This window comes from Diadema antillarum, unplaced genomic scaffold, assembly GCF_040938485.1.
Source record: "Diadema antillarum isolate AM-2024a unplaced genomic scaffold, OU_Dant_1.0 seq00000819_RagTag, whole genome shotgun sequence".
NCBI classification, from domain to species: domain Eukaryota; kingdom Metazoa; phylum Echinodermata; class Echinoidea; order Diadematoida; family Diadematidae; genus Diadema; species Diadema antillarum.
The window spans coordinates 1,659,917-1,685,370 of record NW_027271696.1 but is presented as its reverse complement, the minus strand read 5'-3'; the positions used below and the strand labels follow the sequence as shown (position 1 = coordinate 1,685,370).

Genomic DNA, 25,454 nt, shown 5'->3' with positions numbered 1-25,454 from the left:
ACATATTTCAGTATAAACAAGTCAGTGGAAGTTGTTCTTTTCGTGAAAAAAAAAAGTTTTTGTGGAACTCTGCTTATATTTTCTTTATAATTGTTGTCCAAAATGATGTCATGAACTGTAGGAATCTTCTTATCCAGCAATGACGTCACCAAATAACTTTTTGAATCAATTTTCCTATTTTCCTAAAACTTTCACTGATGTGTTTTACTAGCATTGCTCTTTTCACTCAAGCCACATTGATCATTATATTTTGGCTTTGGTTTTATTGACATCATAAATCATGGGATGACGTTGCATGCGAAGTAGGCCTATAGGTTTTATAACTTAATCTGTATCTCGATTGTTTCAAAAGTTGTGACCCTGTTTCACAATTAACAAGTCACCTTGGTTCTTTCAAATGCAAAGTAGGGCCTACTTTCTGTAACTCACGAAATTACGGCTCGTGTGCAAAGAAAAGAACACGACCATCAAGAAAAATGACGCACAATTAGGCAGGTATAGAAAAGAGAAGAACAGATAGAGGAGAGAAATGATAATGGAATGAATAGAGGGAAGATAAGGAAGCGAAGAAAAGAGCAAGAGATGAAATGATGATAGAAGGAAGGGAAGAAAGAAAGGAAGGAGGAAGTAAATCGATTGATGTAGAAAGAAAAAAGAAAGAAAAATGAGAAAGATATGATAGAAAAGGAAAAAAAAACAGACGGTAATCGCGATGATTGTGAATTTTTGATTGTTGCTGTGTTCATTTTGAGGAACGGCAGCTAATTCTATATACAACCATGCTGTCTTAAATTCTTTGCTCCTCAATTATTGTCCCTTATCAAATGTCTTTATTCCTTCATTTTCATTGTGTGTGTGGGGGGGGGGGGGGGGAGGGTGTAGGGGTGGGGTCGACTTCGAGGAACCACGACTGTCGTTGTGTATGACACTGTCCATTGAGCTGTGTGTTCCATAGAGATCAGTAACACATAATACAGTGATCGTGATCACTTTTTACTGGACATGCGATTGCGCGAATCACGTAAACGCAAATCGGCAACCATGGCGGCGATTTCAACCGAGTCCGAGCTAAATGAAACAACTTGTAGAAAAGAGTTTAACTTGCCTGAAGTAAAACGCGACCTCCTGATAGCTACAAAGCAGTGTCAAGAGAGGGGCCTTCTTCAGAGTGCAAAATGGTAAAACGCTTTCAATATTTGTTCAAATTCTCTTGAGTCTTAGCCAGACAATTGTGCAAGACAGTGCACACCATCACGTAGATCAACGAGTGGGACTGTACTTTAGTCATACATGTTAAACGTACAATAAATAATGAATGGGTGCACATGCACATGATGATAGACCCAACAAGGGAAGGCCAAGCGAGGATTGCCAGTAATTTTGCAGTAGGCCTAGGGCTAGGTGTGTTTTTGTAGATAGTACTAACAACAAATGTCCTCCAATGTAATTGCATGTGGTGATGAAATATGTTTTCCAAAATGAATTAAATTTACTATTGCAGTATCGTTGCTATACTGCAATAATAACCAATATTTAAAGTTTACACAGCACAGCCTTGTCGCTGAACATGAGTGTCGCTTCGCACTGCTGAGCTGCACTGCGTCTGGTCGGGCTAGAAGCCCTTATCTTCTTCTTCTTCTTCCGATAAAGTGCTGCCCTCAAATGGTCGAGGATGAACGCACTGCGAGAACATGCGCATACGCCGCACCGGGGCAACAGAAATTTGAAATCAGGTGAAAAATATTTACAGGTGCGAGTAAAAATCTCTGGATGAAGAGTTACATCCTACAGAGTTCCCTCAGCGCAGTTTTGAAGGCGATGAGGGATGGGTATGTGGCAGGATCAACAGGCAGGCTGTTCCAGTCCCGGATGGTGCGTGGGAAGAATGAGTTGGCATACGCTGTAGTACTGGTGTGGGGGATAGTGAATCGGGAACAGTGTCCTCTGATAGATGTTGAGAGCTGGGTCAGGTAAGTCTGCCAATGGATGTCAACCAAGTGATGTCTGATCTTATACATCATCAGCAGACGATTTTGGGAGCGACGTTCCTGCGGTGGAGGCCACATGAGATGATCCAGCATGGCTGTGACGCTGCTAGATCTTTCGAAGTCGCCCGTGACAAATCGAGCTGCACTTCTCTGAACCTGCTCAAGCTTGTGTATGTTCCGTTGTGTGTGCGGATCCCATGAAGTCGCTGCGTATTTGACAGTTGGTCGGATGAATGTTGTGTAGACAGCTTCTTTGACTTTTTGGCTGCTATGACGTAGGTTGCGTGAGAAGAAGGCTCGAGTACCATTGGCTTTCTTGGTGACGGTATCCACATGATTGTTGAAATTCAATCTTGAATCGATATGGACACCCAGGTATTTGGTTGAGCGGACAACTTGTAGTACATGGTCATGAATGGTGTAGGAGGCAGGAACGGGATTCCTCTTGTTGGTGACCTGCAAGACCTGACACTTGGTAGCATTAAATCGCATCAGCCATTTCGCTTCCCATTCTTGAACTGCATCTAAGTCCCTCTGCAAGCGGGTTGAGTCAGCAGGTGAAGAAATGTTCCTGTAAACCACACTATCATCAGCGTATAGTCTGACAGATGAACTTGAGATGCAGTCCGGCAGGTCGTTGATGAAGATGAGGAAGAGCAGGGGGCCCAAGACACTTCCTTGTGGGACTCCCGATGTAACAGGGGATTCCCTGCTCTCCTGGCCATCAACAAGAACAGATTGTGTGCGTGAGTGGAGGAAATCAGATATCCAATCTGCTGTTTTACCACAGATTCCACAGTGCTGGACCTTCTCCATGAGATGTCGATGGGAGACTTTATCGAATGTATGTATGAAATGAATAGAAATAGGACCTACTGCTACACTTGTACTAGAAGATCTATACTAGCTATGGCCTATGTTTGGTATGATTGTCATTGTCATTAAAGAAGTTTAACCCAAGCCGGGTGGGCGTCTATCTTCGTGGAATCATGCTATGTCATGCATAAACTTTATTACCTTCGCCAAGGAAGGAGGTTATGTTTTATCAGCATGGGTTTGTTCGTTTGTCTGCTTGCAAAATGAAAAATTTGTGAGTGGATTTGAATGAAACTTGCAGGAAAAGCTGATATTGACACAAGGTACAGATTCTTCAATTTTGGTAGTGATCCAGAATCTTAAAGGATTTGTGAAAGATTTTTAATCTTTTGGCAGATGGGGTCAATGAACTTGGGAGGTTAAGCTGCGCATATTTGAGGTTTGCTCGTGAACAGTAAAGCGTGTTCTCTGCTCAGTGCACTGCGCAGCATGCAGGGAGCTGTGCGACGTAAAATGAAATGCCTCTTTGTTAGGAAATTTAGCGACTCAACATGTGCGTATGGGTGGAAATGAGCTGCTTGGTGAAGGGTTGTGCTCTCTCAAGTACTTTTTTAGTGGTTTTTGTTTTTGCTAGGGAGCTTATCATTCATTCTGACTTGTATTCACACATTATAATGATACAATCTGTAAAAGTGTAACTGCAGGTATGGAACTCTGCAGAATTTGTCACTTTATGAGAATTCAGCTTTCACACTCTGGAATTTGCTAGCTACCCCTTCACAATTAGGAGTCTGTCTTCCTTGATTCTTTCAACTTTCAAGGAGGCTCTGAGCTGAAAAACTAAATTACATATTAAAGCATGAATGATTTGCATATTTTGTGTCACGCATGCAGAGAATTACTGATACAACTTGTAAGTGAATGTTTTATGCACTTTATGATATGAAATATCATCATTGTTATCAAAATTATGCATTGTTGCACATATTGACTAACATTAACAATGGCTATGTTGAGCAACAGCAAATCTGAAGGAGTCAATTTCTAGTCAGCATTGACCAATCATAATGGACCACCAAGGGATGATGATCCGTGTCATTTTGTAATGCAGTGCAGCAGTTTATGTTCATTCAAGTCTTTGATCTTGTGATATGAGTCATTTGCCAGCAGGAAGAGTTTTTGTGACCTCATTCATCGTTGTATGTACAGGTGTGCTGAGTTATCATACTCACTGCAGAATGTGAAACCTGCAACTGTCACCGCTGAACCAGACACACAGGTAAGAAGGCAGTCTACCACTTGTCCGGTAGAGCATGAATCATAGAGTGTGTGAAATTGATTGGTGGATTGTGTCAGAGTGTAGTGACTCGGAGTGAGATAATAGATTATAAAGAAGGAGAGGGAGAAGGGAGAGAAAATGGAGTTGAAGTCAGAGGAGGACATGAAGTGTGAGAAGGAAGAACATTTCTGTGGATGGAGAAGGACAAAAGGGATGATAGAGAGGAAAGAGGAAAAGTGATATTGATGATGATAAATTTGGCCCATATTTGCATAAAGAATGCAAGCGGGGCGTGGCTGGGTTTCCCTTAAAAAAAAAAAACAAATTGCTGTTCATCACAAACTTATAGATTATATGGATCATTTAGAAAATGCATAAATGGTCAATAGTTATTGTACTTAGAGGTCATCATTCTTCAAGTGTCTTATAACAGGATAGACGCATCTTTCAAATCTATCATATATGATTATGGAAAGCTTATATTTTTTAGGGGGTATATTTTGTTTTATGTCATCATTAGGAATTTGAGTTTAAATTTGAGTTACTGTGTAGAAGAACCTAATTACACTGTGCTCTAAAAAAAGGCGGCATCACAAATAACTTATACATTGATTGTGTGTACGTTGCTTGGTTGCATCCCGCTCAGTATCTGTGTTCCATGTCATGAATGTCACAATTCTCTTTGCCCTTCCCACACATGTATTTTCATATGCAATTGTGTAAATTATGTAAATTCACATTTTTCTTTTCTTTTTTTTTCGCAGGACTTTTTGGAAGAGTTTGACAAGTACACTCTGGCCAAGACGTTCTTTGATCTGAGGGAATATGAGCGGGCAGCTTTCTTTGTTGAGGACTGTCAGAGCAACAAGGCCTTCTTCTTGCACATGTATGCCAACTATTTGGTATGTGGCAGTCATTGTCAAAGTAAAATGTACAATGTGTTTGATTTTGCTTTTCTAAGTGCACAATTTCCATTTGAATAACTTCTCTTGTTTGTAGGGGTGCCAAGGAGTTAATGTGTGTGTGTGTGTGTGTGTGTGTGTGTGTGTGTGTGTGTGTGTGTGTGTCTGTCTGTATGTGTCTGTGTGTATATGTGTATGTGTGACAAAGTACATGGTAGGACTCTCAGAGAAGATGAGTAGATTTAAACACACATCTCTGGTGCATTGTCAGTTACTCAGCTGACTATAATGTTATAACTAATGCAAAGAAAACAAAAAAGAAAGAAAATGCTGCAAAATTCTTACTACATTACCAGAGCTTGTCACAACAGAGACAGTATGCAAATTTATTTTGCTGTTTACTCCAACCTCACAAAGTCACTAGCTGACATGTGTTTAGCTGTATTTTGAAAGAGCGAGATCAGTGGTGCTGGTATTCTTTAAGAACATCAGTAATGATGTTGAATGGCAAAAGCATAATAATGCTGCTGTGTGAGTGTGTTTACAGTTACTTTTGTTCACCTGATTGCTTGCCTGATTGCTCCCAATACATTTACTCCCAACCAGGCTGGGGAGAAGAAGAAGTACGATGACCTCACAGACCTGATTGGACCCATCCAGTTTAAGAGCATCAAGAATGAATCTTTGAAGAGTCTGCGCGTTGAGCTTGAGAAGAAGTACAATGAAGGCGGCTGTGACGGCTTTACACTCTACCTGTGAGTTTTTTGATAATTGCATAAGAAATGAATTGTCCACTTTCCTCTGCGGAGTGTTTTAATACTCCAGATTAAAATTTGTGTTAAAGCCCATACCAGCTATCCAATCAAAAACTTCCTCAGGTGCCTCTTCAGGGTATTTCCTGTTACAATAAAAATGTAGATAAAAAAAAGGTACATGTATAAAATGTTGGTGTAGTTACAGTTTTGGAGAGAGTTTGTTCACTTCAAATTTCAACTGTTATACCAGCCATGGTTACTCACATGGTTTTTACAGTTGTCTAGCAATTTTTATATATTGGTAGAATTTTACAGTGACATCTTTTGACTGTTATTAGGATTATGTGAGAAGGAAATCAATCTGAAATGTGTTTTTGGTCATTTCTTGTCACATTCAGGTTTAGATCAAATCATTTTACCAATGTTCAATGAAATTGGTTCTTACATTTCCTGCATTAACTTCCACTCATATATAAACTGTTTTGCACCTCATATCATTAGAAAAAAAAAAGGGCTTTTTGCAGCTGTAGCAATTTAGCAAGTAATTACTGAGTAAGAGAGTGTGTGTCAATTCAAAACAATCAATCTTGTGTTCTTCTTCCTGTTTCAATCAGATATGGTGTGATTCTAAAGAAGCTGGAGTTACTCAAGGAGGCAGAGAAGGTTCTTGTGGAAGCCCTTCATAAGGTGCCCTTGTTCTGGGCAGCTTGGCTGGAGCTGGCAACCCTTGTCTCTGACTGGGATAAGGTACAGGTGTACTGCAGCTTTCTTGTAGTGTCAAAAACGGCATGGTTACCGGGGAAACCAATTTGAAACATGGCAGATTCCCTGACAACTTCAGAGTCATCTTGCAGAATGCTACATATCAATAAATTACAGTGAAACTCCATTATATTGACCTTGTTTAAAATGAGGAACTGTTTTTGATGAGGTGATTGTGTAGGTCCCATTTTCCTTTGTGTGTAAACCTATGGCGGAATTGCTCGGTAATTCTTTGGTGCATCATGATAAGAAAAAACAATATGCAATCTGACTGGATACACTGAGGTTCCATGTCTTGACATGGCGCTTTAAAACACACAACAAAGGAAACATAAAAGAAGTGATTTCACTCTATCCATCCATTCTTTTTCATTTCATCTCATTTTGTGTTGATCATGTTGTTCATTGGTGCACATCACAGTTGTGCATCAGAGCTGTGCACACTTGAACTGTTAAAGTACTAGCCAGCTAGCAGCACTGCAGCAGCTACTTTACGAAGTATATGAAAGAAAGACAAAAAAGCACAAGTGGTGGGTAGACCAAAGTTTCTGAAATATCAACTAAGGGTCTATGTCTCCATTAAAACTTTGCCAATGAGATTACAGGTAAAAGATTAAATTGCTTCTCCCGTGCGTGTTCTTATGAAATGTAGGAAATGTCTACGGTCTGGTGCCATATTTCATTCGGTCTTCAGCCTAATGGAGTATGGCACAAGACTGTAGATATTTCCTGAATTACGTGAATGAGCAAGCAGAGGATAACTAATGTCAGTGGAGAAGAAAAAGGATTAAAGACACCTCGCTAGTACGGTCATGTGATATATCGCTCCTGGCTTTAATATAGCTAGCAGGCCTGAATCTGCCTAACCACTGGATGAAGGAGTTCTTCTTGGCACACACCAGTGTGGAGCTCCAACTCAACGAGGAGGCCCTGAAGAGATATACTGCCCTCAGTGATGCTGGCTTCCAGAAGAGCACGTACATTATCTCACAGATCGCCAACATCTACCACAACCTTAGAGGTAAGCCACAGCTTAACTATAGTTGTGTACATACATATGGCTGTGCTTACTTACATATATACACACATATACGTAAATACGTACATACCGTACTCGCCGGCGATAAGGCCGCAACGCCGGATAAGCCACATCCCGACTTTGGTGATGCAAAACAGGAAAAAAAAAAGTCAGAGGGATTCTGTTCTGATCAAAACTTCATTATTTTTCTACATTATTTTTTTATAAGAAACTTTGTTATTTCTACGTGTTTCCACACATTTCCTTGAACGATAATAACAAACGGCACATTGCATAGTCCCATACATAATTATGTGTGTCGGTTAGGCAGGTGATTCTCTGAGTTTGAAAGACAATACAGTAATTTGCTTGTGCTGGCGTATAGGCCTCACCCCAGCTTTACTGCTATATTTTCATAAAAAATGATGTGGCTTATCGCCGGTGAATACGGTACATACATACATACATACATACATACATACATGGGGTATATGTTCCAAGGAAGTAATAATAAACAATTAACAGTTAAAAGAACAATCTCGACTCTCAGAGAAAAAGCCTTTGTTGCTGCAGCCCCATCTCTCTGGAACGCTCTTCCACTGAGGATCCGATCAGCAGAGACCATTGAAACATTTAAAAAGCTTCTGAAATCACATATGTTCGCATTTTGTTTTGATTGAATTTTCAACGAATTGCTCATTGGGTGTATATCTCTATCTATCTCTTTCTTCTTTTTCAACCCTACGATGACTACGATGTATGTTATTCTTTTTATAATTACGTCCCTCTGCGCCTCAGAATAGGCTACTAGATCGAAGGCACATTACAAATGCTGTACTTATTATTGAGGAAGTACCAGTGCTTCCAATACTCCCTCACATATACACTCCACACATTTTGTTGTTGCTGCTGCATTGCCAGTAAACACCTTGTCATTTCAAAAATATCACTACATTATGCATGTATGGTAGAACTTACTTATGATGTATCTGTACATGACTTTAAAGGACTTATCAAGTTTTCATGTAGCCTCACCCTAGTTTTGAGATGGTTTTCCTCTGTGCATAGAATATTAATGTGCTGGCTGTACATATTTTTTGGGGCCCTCCTTTGCAGCACTGGACTCGGCTGTGGAGCTGTTCAAGCAGCTTCAGAAGGCAGACCCCTTTCGGCTGGAGAACATGGACATCTACTCTAATCTGCTCTATGTCAAGGTGAGAGATGAGATGTGACCATGCATCACAAAGCCAACGATAAGTCGCATGCAGTGATTTTACGTGACAACTCAAGGTGAAATGGATCAACCTAGTCAATCTTTGATTTTTTTTTTTTTTATGCCTCCGCCACGAAGTGGTGCCGGAGGCATTATGTTTTCGGGTTGTCCGTCCGTCCGTCCTTCCGTCCGTAATGAATTTTGTGGACAGCGTAACTAAAAAACCTTTTGAGGTATCCTAATGAAACTTGGCATGTATGTGTATTAGGGGGTGAAGTTGTGCCTATCAACTTTTTGGTGCACATGCTCAAGGTCAAAGGTCAAAAGGTTAAGGTCAAATATGTAAAATTTCACTATTTCCACCATATCTATGCAATGCAAATGTAATCACACATTGTCCACATGTACTATAGACCTATTAGGAGAATCATGCATTATGGCGGAGGCATACCAGTAGCCTTAGCGACATTTCTAGTTTTTCATAATTTCTGAAAGAGCAGTTCTTCTTCTACATATTTGCAAAGCTTGGGATCATAAAATGAATGGGAAACTGTATGTTTGCAGGTTTTTTGGAACATTCTTTTTTTTTTGTAGAATAGTGGAATATGTATGTCTTAAAGGTCCCTTTTCATTTTTAAAAAACCCTTAACACACTCTTCACTTCCAATTCATAACTATTGAAAGAATGATGCCCATGCTTTGAAAGTTAGTATTAGTCAAGAATAGAAAGTGCCAAGGGACTGTGCAAAATTTCAGCTCAATCTGATAATTCCTTCCTTATACCCTACACTTCAAAGCCTCTTTTCTCAGTAAACACTTTTCCAGAGTGTGTACTTTAGATAGGTTGGAAAAGTCCATTTGTATTGAGTTATACATCATTTTAAAGCTTAGAGTCTGCTCTTCCAGAATCTGCCTTTACCTTAAAATCACTGTCTGGCAACTTTTTGGTGGTTTTGTTATGCAGAGTCACAAGTATAAAGTGTGCTCTCAGTTTACTCATGCCGGAAGATCAGACATTTTGGCTAACTGTTTTTGTTTTATTTTTGTTTTGTTTTGTTTTTTGTTTTGTTTTTGGTTGTTTGTCTGTTCAGCTTGAGAGTTGGAAGAATAATGTGATCAGTGATAGATGACTCTTGACGCAGTATGGTTTGACATAAAAGGCCCTTATGCACTTCCCCACTTGGGTACAATGTACTTGTGGTGCTTTGACGTCACCTCCCATCGCAAAACTTTGTTTCAGTTTCGCCATCACCAACAAACTTGTTGAGACGCTGGTATGCTTGCAACCATTTCTGGAATGAGATACATTTAAATCAATGATGGCTCAGTAATAAGGGGAAACTTTCTTATGAAAAAGTTACTCATCACCAGAAACCTCTTCTAACACAGTTGGTTTCATTCCATCTACATTCTTTTTTTGGCATGTCATGCAAAGAAAAAAAAAATACCTGTGTGTAGATATATGTTTATATATGAGATCCATCGTCAGACTGTGGGGGTGTAATGAAAGTTCTGAGTTCACGAATATCATTTTAGGAAAAGAGAAGTAATTTTAACTTCCAGTGAGAGTGACTCACTAAATCACCTCTTCTGATGATTTGTCGCTCTCTTTAAGATGGACAGAAATTACATCTGTAGTGCAGTTGATGTTACGTTTACAACCATGACATTTTAAATCCTATATTTGAATCAGTAGTGCATGCTTGTGAAGCCATGTGCAGGAAACGAAGTCTCTTTTTTTTTTTCAGAAGTCCTCTACACATGTCACACAGTGCTCTACTGTACTATGATTTTTCTGCCGACAAACCAGACATTTTTTGCATGTATGAAACTTTGACAGAAGAAGATGGTTGTTTCCTGTTTGTTTGAATTCCAAGGAAAAATAAGTTGTTGTTTTTTAATCAGTCTTATTATACACAGGGAAACCATGTTATTATAAGCTGCTTGGTACCACTGAAATTTCATCGTTGTGTCAGGCATAAAAATAAGAAAGTAAAAAGAATGGGGCTTACAGAATTACCGTATTTTATCTGGTCTCTTGATATATCCAACCTTGTTATGTTTAAGTTCCACTGTAATGCAGAGTCGGTGTTTCTGTTATTTGTTTCATCAAGAAGTCTTTTACACAATGGAAGGGTGGCTGTGTGCTCAAGTAACCCTCCAAAATCCGCAAACTTTCTACTGACTTTCTTGTACCGACCGAAGTTTCTACACCAGCAGCATTTTTTCAAGTGAAGGGGTTGTCGATGGCAAGCATATATCTGGAAATTATCAGAAAAACTCTTATATTTTTTTTTTATTTCTGTCAACAGGAGATGAAGGCAGAATTGAGCCACTTGGCACACCATGTCTGTGAAGTGGATAAGTACAGAGTGGAGACATGCTGTGTGATAGGTAAAGGGCCTTGTGTGGTCTTAAAGGCCAATTCCAGACCAGTTAAAAGTTGTCTGAAAAATGAAGAGTAAAATGTAACATGCACAACAATGAATGTTTCATTAAAATCAAATAAAAATTAGGCAAGTTATGAAATTACGAAAACAGTTCAGTATTAATATGCAAATGAGGGAGCTGGTGCTCACTCATTTGTTCACAAAGTCTTGAAATCCCCATTTTTTTATTGAAATCTAATCGTGTCCCAGTCTCAAATCTTGATATATCTGATTCATCATTATTTTGGAGTTAGTCAGCAAAGACTAACTTTATGTTTTACACTTTTATCACAGAAAAATTGAATTTCGTCAAGTTTTAATTAGTGGAAAAGTGAGCAAAGAAAATGGGATTCTTTAATCCATGGAATACTTGATGTGGTAATTATCAAAAGCAGAGTATTTTTCAACAGTGTTCAAATGTCGCAGTCTCAAAAAAATGTGGCACACAGGGGGCTTATGCCGTGGCAGACAAAGAGTTAACTGAGCCTAAATGTCCTATCAAACAGGGAATTACTATTCACTGCGAGCCCAGCATGAGAAGGCCGTGCTGTACTTCCAGCGAGCCCTGAAGCTGAACCCCCACTACCTGTCTGCCTGGACCCTCATGGGTTTGGAGTACATGGAGATGAAGAACACACCGGCAGCCATAGAGGCTTACCGACAGGCCATCGGTGAGACAAAAGAATTTTGTTAGAAATAATGCAGAGAGCTCATATACAATGACATCCAAATATATTGTAAAGCCACAGTTTGTTAAATAAGTTAGTTTGTAATTACCTGTAGCTCATGCACAAAGTGGATGAACAGACTTATAGTTACAAGTTATTTTGACCATCTTAAGCAAATTTTCAGAGGAGAAATTGGTTCTATGAAACCAGGTGACTGGACAAGATGTATATGGATGCGTTATTTACATTGTTATTTTAAAGAAAACCATTACTGATAGTTACATCACAGAGTAGCCCATGCTGATGCCTGTGTGTTGGTGACATGACATATACGATGATGAAATATATTTCAGTGACCTCGATTCTGTTCCAGTCAAATCAAAGCCTTTATCTCATTTATGTATTTTAGATGACATTTTGTGTAGCTCATTCAGTTGTCATCGAAACAAAGTGTACCATGTCGTAGTTATTCATATAAAGCATATGACACCAAATTTGCTTGTATTGTTCAAGGATTTGATGACAGACTCATAGTGGTCTCTTACATGGAAAAAAACAAAGTAGTTTCTACTTGAAGAGATGGTCATTTATATTTGAGAGCAATGAACTTCTAAGAATCAGAATCATTAGAATATCTCTCCGTATCTTTGTTTGTCTGTGTCAGAGGTCAACAAGAACGACTTCAGAGCATGGTACGGACTCGGCCAGACTTACGAGATCCTGCGCATGCCTTTCTACTGTCTGTATTACTATCGGCAAGCTCAACAGCTCAGGTGACAAAGGATTTTTTTTTAACGACTCGAGTTCATTGTGTGACTTGGAATGGCCAGCTCTCCCAGTCAAAGTAGAGCTCCAATAGGCTGAATGGGGGTGGGGGGAGGAAGGAGGAGGATTTATGAGGTTTATGATTTATGTGGTTGTAGCATTTAAGTTAATGATTCTCATTAATTTCCAGGGTGTTCCTACTTGTTTCTCCATTACCTTGGTAGTTATCCCTCACAACTAAAGCAAAGAAAATAAGAAATTAGTTTGCAAACATACATTTTGTCATCTTCAAGTTTCAGTATTGGCTGCTTGACAAGTGGAATACAGTGGCTCGATTGGTAACAAATTGTTGAAAGGCATAAAGAAGGGGTAGAGGAAGATAGAGGAGAGAAGATGGCAGGAGAATTTGGCTTGGAAAGGCAGAATGAGATGCAAAAGAGAATGGAGGCGATAGCAAGGAAAGGAAAAGGAAAGGCGCAGGTACTGGGAAGAACAAACAGTTTACTGGAAGAGAAAATGTGGCATTAAAGTCACGTGACGATCTATGTAATCAGTAGACCACACATGGGAGTGATACAAGTGCTCAATGCAACAGTCAATTCATACAAGGTCTAGGTATTAAAGTGAAACCACAGTTCTCATATGCATGCAGAACTGTCGATTTTTGCTCAAAAATGTACACATATGCATAAAAAATGTGTGAAATAAAGCTATATAATAACATGATTTCAGTTGGGTAACAATGAAAATGCGAAATATTAACCCAAAAGGTTCGCCGAAAGTATTACTGAGAGCATACCCAATCGTGGTTATGTTCTACCTACCCACTACTGTATGGGGAGGGTGCTTCAAGAATATAATTTGTATGCATACTTTTGATCTGAAAATACTCCAAAACAACTCATTATCCTGATAAATTGCATCAGCCTGGCAAGTTTCATTTTAGACCCTTTTAATGTATTACAGTTAAATCTGTCTTAGTGCAAGACCACCTGTCTATAGCCGCCACCTGCTGTATACGGCCTCTAAAAACAACTCCCTCCAAGAGAAAAAGTATGTTAAAGAACCTGTCTATAGCAACCACCCGTCTGTGATGACCACTTTTTTCGTCTCCCTAGGGTGGCTGCTATAGACAGGTTTGGCTGCACAAGCAAATTTTAAATGATGGAAGATGAATTTTGAGCCCTACTGATGAGAACCATGATTTGGCTTTAACCGCTCTTGGAAACTCTTCCACCCCCTCCCTCCCCCCCCCCCCCCCCCCCCCCCACATTGCAGACCCAATGATTCCAGGATGCTCCTGGCCCTGGGAGAGAGCTATGAACGTCTGGACAAGATCGCCGAGGCCAAGAAGTGCTATTGGAGGGCCTACTCTGTGGGGGACATTGAAGGGATGGCGGTGATGAAGCTAGCCAGGTGAGGCCACAGGGATTACACCACCATGTAGCTCTTTATCGTTTTACTGCTGAGCCCTGCCTCAAGTCCACCAAAAATGAGCAAGAGAAAAGAGGCCTTGTGAAATACAATATTTGGCACACGTAAACAGTCTATGTCAAGCATTTTATTCAGGTGCAGTCAAGACTGTGGTAAAGCTTCCTCTCCCATATGACAGTTTGGCTGCTCACCCAGCTTGTGAAAGATTTATTGGTTGCTCTTGTCATTCATGGCAATGTGTTTAGCAGTGTTGCAAATGATTCCAGGTATGTTCACTGCATACTTGAGTTAGACTTGTCACTCAGCTTGTGCAAGATTGATTGGTTATGTATGTAATCCATTTCAGTGTGTTATAATGCAGTGTTACAAATTATTTGAGGAATGTTCAGTGCTTTTCTGACCATTGACATAATAGATGATATTAATGTTACACTCTCTTAAATAAAGATCAACCTTCGATGGTATGGGTGCCTTTTTTTGACGGCTGTATGTAGTATGTTTGGATCATCAGCAGTAGTGAAGCATATGTTGTTACTGACAAGTCTTGAGTTGTCCCGAGCAATGATGGATGCATTAGAGACAACAATGCTTAGCACTATGAGACTTTCATGGGCAAAGTCTTTTGAGTTGTGATACTGGAAGCACATACATGTAGTTTCTTTGGTGTTTGCGGTTTGAAAGACGATGTGAACGGCAAGATTGTCTTCTCGTGTTCTTTTCAGGTTGCATGAGAAATTCAACGAAGAGGAGAAGGCTGCCTCGTTCTACTCCAAGTATGTGGAAGAAATGGAGAGTGTCGGGGTTAGTATCTGTCTTTCTTCACTTGTGTGTAGCATGTGATTTTATTCTCTTAAAGGGAAGCAGTCCTGAGATTTTCACTGTACTGATAATTAAGAAGAGTAAAAAATATAACCTTTCACCAATTTATACGCGTGGACATCAAAAATTGTCTCCGTACGCGATTTTAAAAAAATAATTCCTGCAAGCGATCGTGTAAGAGCCTGCCAAAAGGTGCAACGTCATTGATGCCCTACTCTCAAGTTGACAGCCGTGCCTCAGAAAACCAATTTAAGTGTTCAAAATGATCACATCTGATTTTTTCATAAAATGTGACAATATGTGGTTTTATTATTTCAAACAAAATATTTCAAGCTTATTTATACATACAATTAATATAAAAATAAATAGTAAACATGTATTTATAAATAACTAGGGATGACGAGCAGAACACCGCTGGAAAGAGTTGTGCATCGATGACGTATGACTCTCCGCCAAGACTTGCTCATTTGCAGAGTCACACTTTTTTAACCGAAATGTACGAGCTTATTTGGTGATTTGAAAGTTTGTTTTTGATGAAAGTAGTTCATTGGAGGTACCAACAACAACATATTTTTTTTTATTTCGTGAGGACTGCGTCCCTTTAAGGATTGCGCTGTAAGATATTCTCACATATGACACCTCCAAGAAGACAAGTTGCATTGTGATAAGAGCATTTTACTCTCCAGCAGAATTTCAGTTCGTGGAGGCTGTGCACTGCCAATACTACATATATGCATTTGATGTTATTTTCCATGGCAAACTATCATTTGGGCTGTCAGTAAAAGGACAGCCTATGTCGATGTGATTCATGTGCTTAATTTTCAGGCTCATTTTCCAGTTGCTTGGAATTGCCAAAAAACAACAACCCCAAAACCATTCTTTTCATGTGTGATGTGTCTGTGATATGAATGACAGTTGCCATGACTACCTTGAACTTTAGGTTTTAATCCACCTCACAGAAAGCCAACATAAAGTCACTGATTAGAATTTCAGTATTCAAGTCTGAAACATGAAGGAAAATATGCATTTCTATATTGACAAAGATAACAATGTCTGTTTAATGTTATTCTAATCTAATCTCACTCACGTTGCTCTCCTTTCATCCCCATGTTTTTGTCTTGTATGTGTGCATTTTTTTTCTTCCTAGGAAGTCAAAAGAGATAGATCTTCATATACCCTTGAAACTGTTTATTTGTATCCTTCCATCAACATTTCTAGCTGCAGTCCTTGAAATGTTTATGATGACTAAAAAGCATGAGAAAAACAAGGGCAAAGAGAGATATGGCAAACACTAAATGCTTATTTTTTCAGCACTGGGCTTGATTAAAAGGACAAGTTATGCAGGATGAAAGATACAACCAATGGAAGAATGCATCATGTAGAGAAAGAGACAAAAAACCCATTTTTTTTTTTTACTTGGTAGGATGATTTGGGAAATGCATGCAAAAATCACACACTGGAGAATTCCAGCATTTGATGGCATGAATTTGATGCCGGTAGTGAATAACCTGTACATGTGTTCCTTATTTCAGGCATTTTTCCTCTCACTTTGCAATGAGTCTTCCTACATGTCAGACACTACTATGACAACCAATAAGTGGCACTGCTGTATTTCAGAGAAAGGCAACTCCACAAAAGACGTGATAAATGGTTTTTGCCTACCGCAGATTCCGCAAGGCATTTTCTTTTTTTTTTGTTTTGTTTCTTGAACGTCAGGGAAGCCATAGAATAAAGTCCTGTCGACCATGGAAGATTGATGCAGTACTTTGCTTGTTTTCTGAAAAACATGAGAGTTTCATGGCCATTATCCAACTACTGTGCTGTATAGTAAAAAGTTCATGCGGTGTCTTCTTTTCGTTCCCACCAGACTGCGGACACGGACGAACAGTGTCAGGCCTACCGGTACCTCGCCCGCTACCATCTCAAGCAGAACAACTTCGATGAAGCCACAAACTACGCACACAAATGCTGCGACCATAGCGAGGTCAGTGTCTGCTCGTGTCCGTCAAAGAAAGCCTTCTCCTTTGCAGCTGTAGTTTGTGGAAGTAAACAGTTCTCCATGAAGGCAAATGGCCCCAATCTGAACAGATCTTGGCCCTGTTTCATAAAGCTGTTCGTAAAGTTATGCATGACTTTACAAACGACAAATATGGGGAGCCAAATGGGTTTCCTAATGATTGTTAATTTCAAAAGCTAAAGTTGAAATTTGCAGATGATAAATGATTATTCTTGCATGTTAACACTTGTTTTAAGTTGAAAGTGTATTTTTTGCCCCAATGTACATGTAGATGAAATATTGACATACAGTCGTACTTTGTTAAAATGAAATGAAAAAAAAAATGAGCACACATCTTGGCACTTCATATTCCAGTCAGTCGTAAAGTTATGCGTAACTTTACAAACAGCTTTATGAAACAGGGCCCTGTCCAGATATGAGCAGTCCTAATACGAGAATGTTAGATGCAAATTGTTCCATGTTGTAATGTAAATGAAGAATCTTGTGGTATGTGTAATGCAGAACTCGACACTAATTTTTTTTTATCTTGTGGCCCGGTCAGGTCACTAAAATCTTTGAATCTGACATTTTAGTGGCCCAAAATAAAAGCAAAAGTAACTGCATTTTTAATCTTAGTTGCCTGATCGGGCCACCAAAAGATATATTTGGTGGCCTGACACCAATTATTAGTGGCCTTGGGCCACCAGATATGAGCAGTCCTAACATGAGAATGTTAGATCCAAATTGTTCCATGCTGTAGTGCAAATTAAGAATCTTGTGGTATGTGTAATGCAGGATTTGACACTAAATTTTTTGTCTTGGGGCCCGTTCAGGCCACTAAAATTTCTAAATCTGAAATTTTTGTGGCCCAAAATAAAAGCAAAAGTAACATTCCATTTTGAATCTTAATTGCCTAATCGGGCCACCAAAAGATAAATTTGATGGCCTGACACCAACTCGTAGTGGTCCTCGGCAACCAGGTAACCGCTAATGTGGAGCCCTGTGTAATGGATGAAGAGAAGACTGGTCACATGACAGGTTTTGACAAATGCATGGACCTTATGATCGTCTGCTTTCTTATTTGAAGAGTTTTGTTGCAAAATGAGCTAAGTGCCATTTTTAAACATTTCAAAGTAAGTCCATCATCAGATAGAGCAAATTTAAACCTTTCCAGTAATTCCTCACTTGTGATATAACAAGGAATATTCTAGAAGTTATGATTAAAAATATCCTGTATTTTCTATTATTTTCTTTGTTTTTTAGCGGCTTTAATAACAAATATTTAAACTTAACAAGAATGGAGTTAGCTCATTTTGCGATAAAATTCTTCATTTGTCAAACATAGTTGTGTATGTATCAGTTTGGCATAATTGCTCTTCACTCAGGATTGCACTGATGTAGAGCTCTCAAGATTGTTATGTCATACAGTCCCTGAATTCAGAGGTCCCCATATCTCACTTGGCATACATATATTCACAAACCTCCTGACTCAATTCTAAATATCTAAAACTACTGATTTGAAATTTAAAACATTGCAATGATTGTTGTAATCCAAAACAATGTTTCTACATTATTTGATGTCAACATTGTGATATTGTTTTGCAAAATAATTTTTTTTTTCTCTCTCTCTGTTGAAAATTCATGATATTTGAGATAAAAGGTATTTTCACCCCAGGGACGATATGTTATTTGAATATTTGGAAATTATGTCTCATTCTCTCATAGAATACTGTAAACGTGGACATTTTTGCAGTGTAGAAATTTTCATACTATCCACCTGACCAGAAACTAGCGTGAAAATTAAAGCATGCAAATATTTTTGCTTGTTATATGTAACACCATTTAATGTTTGGTAATGTTCTGTGGTCATTTCTGTGACGGAAGCAGACTAACCATGGCTGTGTGTGATTCTTTTTTATGTGATCTCATCTTTCTCTCCCATTTATACCTTCGCCAGACGAGGGAGGAAGGCAAGGCCATCCTACGAGAGATTTCCAGCCGGAGGCCGGCCGGGGAAACCCCTCAAGCCTCCGCCCGCTCCACCGTGGAGGCAGACGGGGGGTCCATCACGCAGGGGCAGCAGCAGATCAGTCGGACCGGGGGCGGAGCGGGGGATGTGCTCGGTCGGGTGACCCCTATGAATCTCACCTTCACACCCTGAGACAAACACGCCTCTCTATCAGAGCTGCAAGAGGGACTCCATTATCCTTTATACCTTGGTCTCCTGTCAACTTGGAAAGGCTCCCATGTTAAAGGGACATATCCACTCTATGTTCAGACTCACTCTCAGAACATGAATGTATACTACTTGGGGATGAGGTGATGATCTTTTCAAAATTCTCCAGAGGGCTTTTTTCATTAACCCGTTGAGGATGGGCTGATTTTGCTACAACACGCATTTCCCATAGACACTTGTCTGAGTATACTTTGGACTCGTCCTCAACGGGTTAAAGATATTAGGCAAGTCAAGCTTTTGAAGACCAGTCAGCGTGAAGGATACCATACAATGGGAAGGCTGGTCCGACTTGGGGTTATCTTCGAGGAATCCCGCAACAAATTGTGTACAGCTTCATCACTAATCTCTCTGCCAGTCCACACACAGCTGAAGAATCTCGAGTAGAGTCGAATGTTACATGCTGAGCGTACGCTTTAATGGATATGATGAGTAATTCTATTCTAGCAGACCTGTGCTAGTCTTGGTTTTCAAATGTATCCCAGTGGGTAGCGAATGAAGATCAGTTTAAGTGGGTTACCCTTCCTTCCCAATGCTACCAGGTCTTAACCTTGATGGGAAGGCTGTGATTTATTCCTCTTGATTTTGTGAAGAAAAAAAAAAAAATGAGAGGACTTATGACCGGCACACCAGAAATCCAACTGTGACCATTTTGGCTGTTTTATGTCAATGTGTTATTTTATTTTTGTGTCAGGTGGTAATGAAACAATGAATATTGACTGTTTGATATTTCTGTGTTTATCAAACAAAGTCAAATGTAAACATGAAACATGAAGTCCACTTCAATCATGCCCCCCCCCCCACCACCAAAGGTGTAAAGGCTTGTTGTTCAAGAGACTAAAAAACAGATCTACACCAACTGAGATTCCTTCCATTCCAAGATTCCCCCGAGATGAGAAACTGGTGTATAAAATGCAGTTTTGATAACATGTGGCTGTTGGCATGCCCCTTGCTGTCTTTTCCTAGCAAAACTATTTGTGGTACTAAACAAAATGATGTTTTAAAACATATAGATTAACAGGCCTGTATGCACTGAACATCTGTATTTATACGTCTGTTCTGTGATTGATGCAGCATTTCTCATTTTTAGCAATCCAGGAATATCTCTAGAGATCAATCATTTGCACCGTGATTCAAAATTTGTTGAATTTTCCAACAAACTTGCATTCATAGAACATTTTTCCCTGTGTTCCTTTGATTTAGTATTTCTATAGCTGGAATTATATTGGACACATTCATTCATACAGGTTGGCCAAGCTTCAGGTCAACTAGTGGATTGATCTAAGATAACTGCCCACCCAATGTAGGGAATGGATGCGTGAAATGCAAATGTGTGCATAATTTGTCTGAAAAAGTTGGCGGAAACTTTGATCTTCGGTTTCCCTGCAATGTATTACTTAATTATGTCAAAATGTATATCCATGAAGGGTTAAATACATGATACAAAGCTGTAAAGAATTAAACACCTGATGCTAACAGTAGAGGGTAGTATAACATTTGCCTTGTCTTGGTGTCGTGCATTGTATGATTCAAAGAGATGAATGGTGGCTTTGTAATGTACATGAATACATATTATGTTCCAATAAGCCTGTGTGTGTGTGTGTGTGTGTGTGTGTGTGTGTGTGTGTGTAATACAAAGCTGTCTATGTAATAGCAAAATATAGCAAGAAACCTAACATAACGGAAAGCAGTAGATGACAGGTTCAAGTCCCACTGGTTCCTTTTTTTCTGACATAGACATAGATCTCTCTCGGGTATGTATAGATGGTCTCAGCTGATCCCCTGTGTATGCTGTATACGCAGGATATTTGGCGAGGTTTTTATTTTCGCGAATTTCACAAGTCGGGTGCTCTTCACGAATTTTAAAACACAGAAATATTAGCTCTCATCCCAACATTAAAAGTGACATGCACATTTCTCCCATACATTTCTCCATTCAGTACTGGATTCCACAATCGCAAATCTAACCACTCGCGAAATTGTCGGGAAGTCCCGATTCATGAAAAATTAGACTCACTAAATATACGGCATATTACAGTATATGCACCATTTGTACAAGGGAATCTCATAATATAGAGCTGCTTTGAACCGGTGACATGTAAAATGTTATAATCAGGGATAAAAATATAAAAGAATGTGAAAGGAATGGGGCCTGCAAAATTGCCCTGTTATGTTAGTTATCTTGCTATATCTGACCTCATTATAACAAGGCTCAACCGTTACCATATACTGTAAAAGAGGATATTTTTGCACGACTAGTTTTTCGCCCAAGGAAGAGTTTCGCGTGTTTTTAATTCTATGGAATCAAGACATCAACTATTGGAATATACGGCAAGCAAGAATATTTGCCTGCTTTTATTTTTGCTCTAGTTTCTGGTTGCATGAAATGCACGAAAATTTCAACACCGCAAATATTTCCACTTTTACAGTATACATCTATTCTGTAGACGTCCTCCTCCTTTGCCGGCTCACAACAGACTCTGTGATTATAGTTTACCTTTCTCTTCCCCTTTCTCTCTCTCTCTCTCTCTCTCTACTTTGATTTACCTCCTATATCCTCCATAATTTTGAAATACATATAGCGCTGAACACAGGTTTTTTTTTTTTCATGTATAATCTATTGTATTTCATTTGTATAGATTTGCAATAAACATTACGAACAGGTAGAGTTTTAAAAAAAGCACAGCTGTGACGGAACATTTAGTGTTTACATTCATAGGTAGATTACATTTCTCTGTAGAAACAATTACCACTAAAAGAATAAATAAAGCCAAGAATACTTTCACAGAGAGATTATTTCTGCATAGAAATGATAGAAACTTGACATTTTCAAGGTGTTTACACAATAGAAGGTGTACTAGAATATCATGACTCAATAAACTTTTTTCTTTATTCATATACATATATATATAATAGTAAAACTTTCTTTGGGTATCAGAATACTAGTCAGTTGTGGGGAACTGTAAATAGGAAATCATTTGAACTCCCTCCACATAAGAGCAGGTTGCTGCACTAATCATTGTCCCATGTTGCCATAATTTGGTAAATGGGTTGATAAATAGAATTCACAGAGTTAGAAAGGTCTTTTAAAAAGAGAATACATGTAATTGCCATTTCAAAAGTGATAATGATGAAAATTATAATTTAAAAAAATATATATTATTACTATAATAATTATCATCATCGCTGTCACTATTACTATTTCTGTATAGTACCTAGTGGTTGTATCACCATTATATTGTATGCTATAATAATCACCATACAAAAATGGAGCATTTTTACTGAGAAAGCCTGACTGTATAATTGATGCAATTGATGAATGTGCAAGTCTTCTATGTTTTATATATAGCAGGCATCTCCTCTTTTTGCCAGTGAGCACAATGTAGTATTAATTGAACAATGCCAGGCAATAGGTAACCATGCATTTCACTTGTCTTGATAGCAGAGTTGGGTTGTTCCCTCCCCCACCCCACCCCCAACCAAGCAAGGTGAGGAGATTGGTAGCACCTTGAAAACAAAGGGAGAATACACAATGTTCACACAGACAAGCAAAACCAAACACACATAACTCCTGTGCTACATCACGAGTAAAGCCCGCTGCACACTATACGATCTGACCGGTCGTACGACATTAAGACTGGAAGTGTGACGTCACAGTCTTGCCAGTTTCCAGTCGTACGACTGGGTCTTAGCGCCAGTCGTAGAGATTTGACATGTTGAATTTCTACGACCGGTCGTGGGCTTTCAGCCAATCAAGATACAGTAAAATGCAAGAGCACGCAGCGCGCACTGTGTGCGCTTTAATACTCATTGGTAAAATGTGCTGAAGACAGAACAGTCGTAAGGCTACTCGTAAGGTCTGATCGTATAGTGTGCATTGGCAGGTCGTACGACTGGGTCTTATGGTCCTAAGGTCGTATAGTCATGAGTCGTGTAGTGTGTGGCGGGCTTTAGTAGTCCCTACACGTCACGGACAGTCCTTTCTGGCGTGACTGTGGCTTTGGCAAGGACAGACCCCCTCCGAAAAAGAAACGCCTTCCATATTTTGCTAAATACCTATAACTTCCCACAGGAGACGTGAATACAGTACTACATTAGCCTAATTAACATTCAGTCATGGAGGAGCGAGAAGTTGTATAAACTACCAAAATTGTCAAATGAATGCAAATCACTCCTCTGCATTTGACAAATCCTGAACATATACACTCTTTGTCCATATCAGGTACAGAGAATTACAAGAGGATGCCTCAGTTTTACACAAATGGGACAGCAAAATTGCATCACATCGAGAGTACTAGCAACAATGCCCATTTCACAACCAAATTACTCCCGACAGGTTACAATACTGAAGTGGAATACACTACACAACAAGCTTTGTCACCATATTGATGTAGTCTAAAGTACTGATGCTTGTCAGTTAGTGGAAGGCCAAAAAATCTCAAATCAATCTAAAGAACTGGACATGGCATAATGCTTCCTAGTGCAATCAGCTATCCTACAGACCTGCAAAATAGCGGGTCATTGTGATATTAAAAAAAATACAACAGCGCTATGCTAGCCATGATAGCACTTCACAGTCAATAAAAATCTCCCCTCATGAGAAAGTTGTTGGGTGATGGCTGTCACCATGGGGGTCGGAAGCCACATTATCATGTCATTTAATAAGTTAGCCTTATTTTTTGAGAACTCATTCCTGGAATCAATGACTAAAAGGCACCAAAGTCAAAATGTCAAAGCCATGAAGAATCCAAAATGTTCTGTGAATATGTGATCACCACACATTAACACCCAACCCAGTGCTCTCTTCCACATTCTACCTATTAACAGATGGATACTCCCTGCCCTCAACATTCACCTTGTGAGGATTTTTTGGTGGTACATAATAATGAAAACTTTGCCCATTAAACAACAACAATAAAAGATGTAAGCCTCCCAATTTGACCAATCAGAGGCCTACAGTCCACCTTTGAACTGATCACTTTAACCACTTCTATCTGATTTTTGCGACACACTGCATAGCAGACAAGTGTAATGGTTCATCAATGAAAAATTTGTCCAAAAGAAAAAATTGGAAACATGCACCATATAGAGGTTGATCAGCAATAATCTTCTTCTCTAATTTGCTAGAGACAGACAGTCTCAAGTTCTAATAAAAATGAATGGGCTCTGCTTTATAGGCACAAAACAGCAACAAACAAAAGCCTGCCAAATGCGGCCTTTTCCTCTGCCTAATACTCTGTTCATTCTACTGTATAGCATGCTGCTGAAACTACATACTACCTTCTGGCACTGAGAAGCACTTTCACACATGCTAACAACCTGACACTAAAATCATGACTTTCACAAAAATGAATTTCTTGGAGCAGATAATACTTTGAATGCGAAGTTCCCTGCAGTATGATACCTCAGGGCAGACAGTTGGACGGATTTGTGTGCGTTGGAAGTCTGTTGCATACACATGAAAGTGAAACAATTCCTATAAGGCTATGTATGAATCTTCCTTCCGAGTAGGAAAGGCATCTCACAGTGCTATGTACCATTTGTATACCCAGTGGCAAATCAGTCTTCACAGATTAGACAAATTTTGATTCATACACACGAAGTATCTATGGCTAACTTTGACAGACTCCAAATTGTGGAGTGTACCAACAGGAATCTACCAACAGGACTGTTTCTTAAATATGATGTGGCCAAATAACTATGAATGACTCATTGCATATCAGAAGAACTGATTGGCGCTAAAAGACCGCGTTCAAAGTTATCAGCATGGAGTAATGTTTCAAGCCATAAACCTGTGGTAACAGTGATTGCTTAATGGCTATAACTGTTAAATTGTGAAGGCTGGGAGAACAGTCTTCAGGGCTTACAAAGTAATAATTTGTCAAACATCTGCCATCAGAAAACTTAAAAACAAGATGTGATATGGAAGATTATTTTTATTTGGTCACAGTATCAAATACTTTGGGAACAATCGTAATAGAATTGGTTCATCAAGCTTATAACACCACACTGTTTACATCCAATGTCATTCACTTTGGTGTCGCCTGACACTTGGTGAGAAGCTACTCTTCATTGATATTTTTCTTTGTGAATTCTATGGACCCCGCAAAAATACTGCAGTGCCCCACGTCTTCAAAATAGTGACCACTTTTGGGTGCATTTTGCTCTGGATTTGCATAGCATCTCTGCTGAGTCCTATGCAGTGTGTTGTTACGAACTGCAAAGCCTCAAGGTGCCATATTGCCATAAGTCCTGGATCTCACCAAGGTGACGGCTAGCAGCAACCTCAGGAAAATCAAGGTCTCGGAATGCTTCATGTGCAACCCGGAATCTTGTACGATGACACTACACACGGGCATGATACTGGTATTATGCTG

At 39.3% G+C, this 25,454-nt stretch overlaps 1 protein-coding gene across 1 annotated transcript; it reads left to right on the top strand.

Annotated features, from left to right (window-relative positions):
* Positions 1-1,041: 1,041 nt before the first annotated feature.
* On the top strand, positions 1,042-19,005 carry LOC139739806 (uncharacterized). Its single transcript, XM_071650399.1, has 14 exons — positions 1,042-1,178; positions 4,014-4,083; positions 4,848-4,985; positions 5,592-5,740; positions 6,355-6,487; positions 7,346-7,523; positions 8,637-8,734; positions 11,046-11,127; positions 11,669-11,833; positions 12,495-12,603; positions 13,874-14,011; positions 14,752-14,830; positions 16,716-16,832; positions 18,802-19,005. The coding sequence occupies exons 1-14, from the start codon at positions 1,042-1,044 to the stop codon at positions 19,003-19,005; spliced, it is 1,797 nt and encodes a 598-aa protein (XP_071506500.1).
* The last annotated feature ends 6,449 nt before the right edge of the window (positions 19,006-25,454 follow it).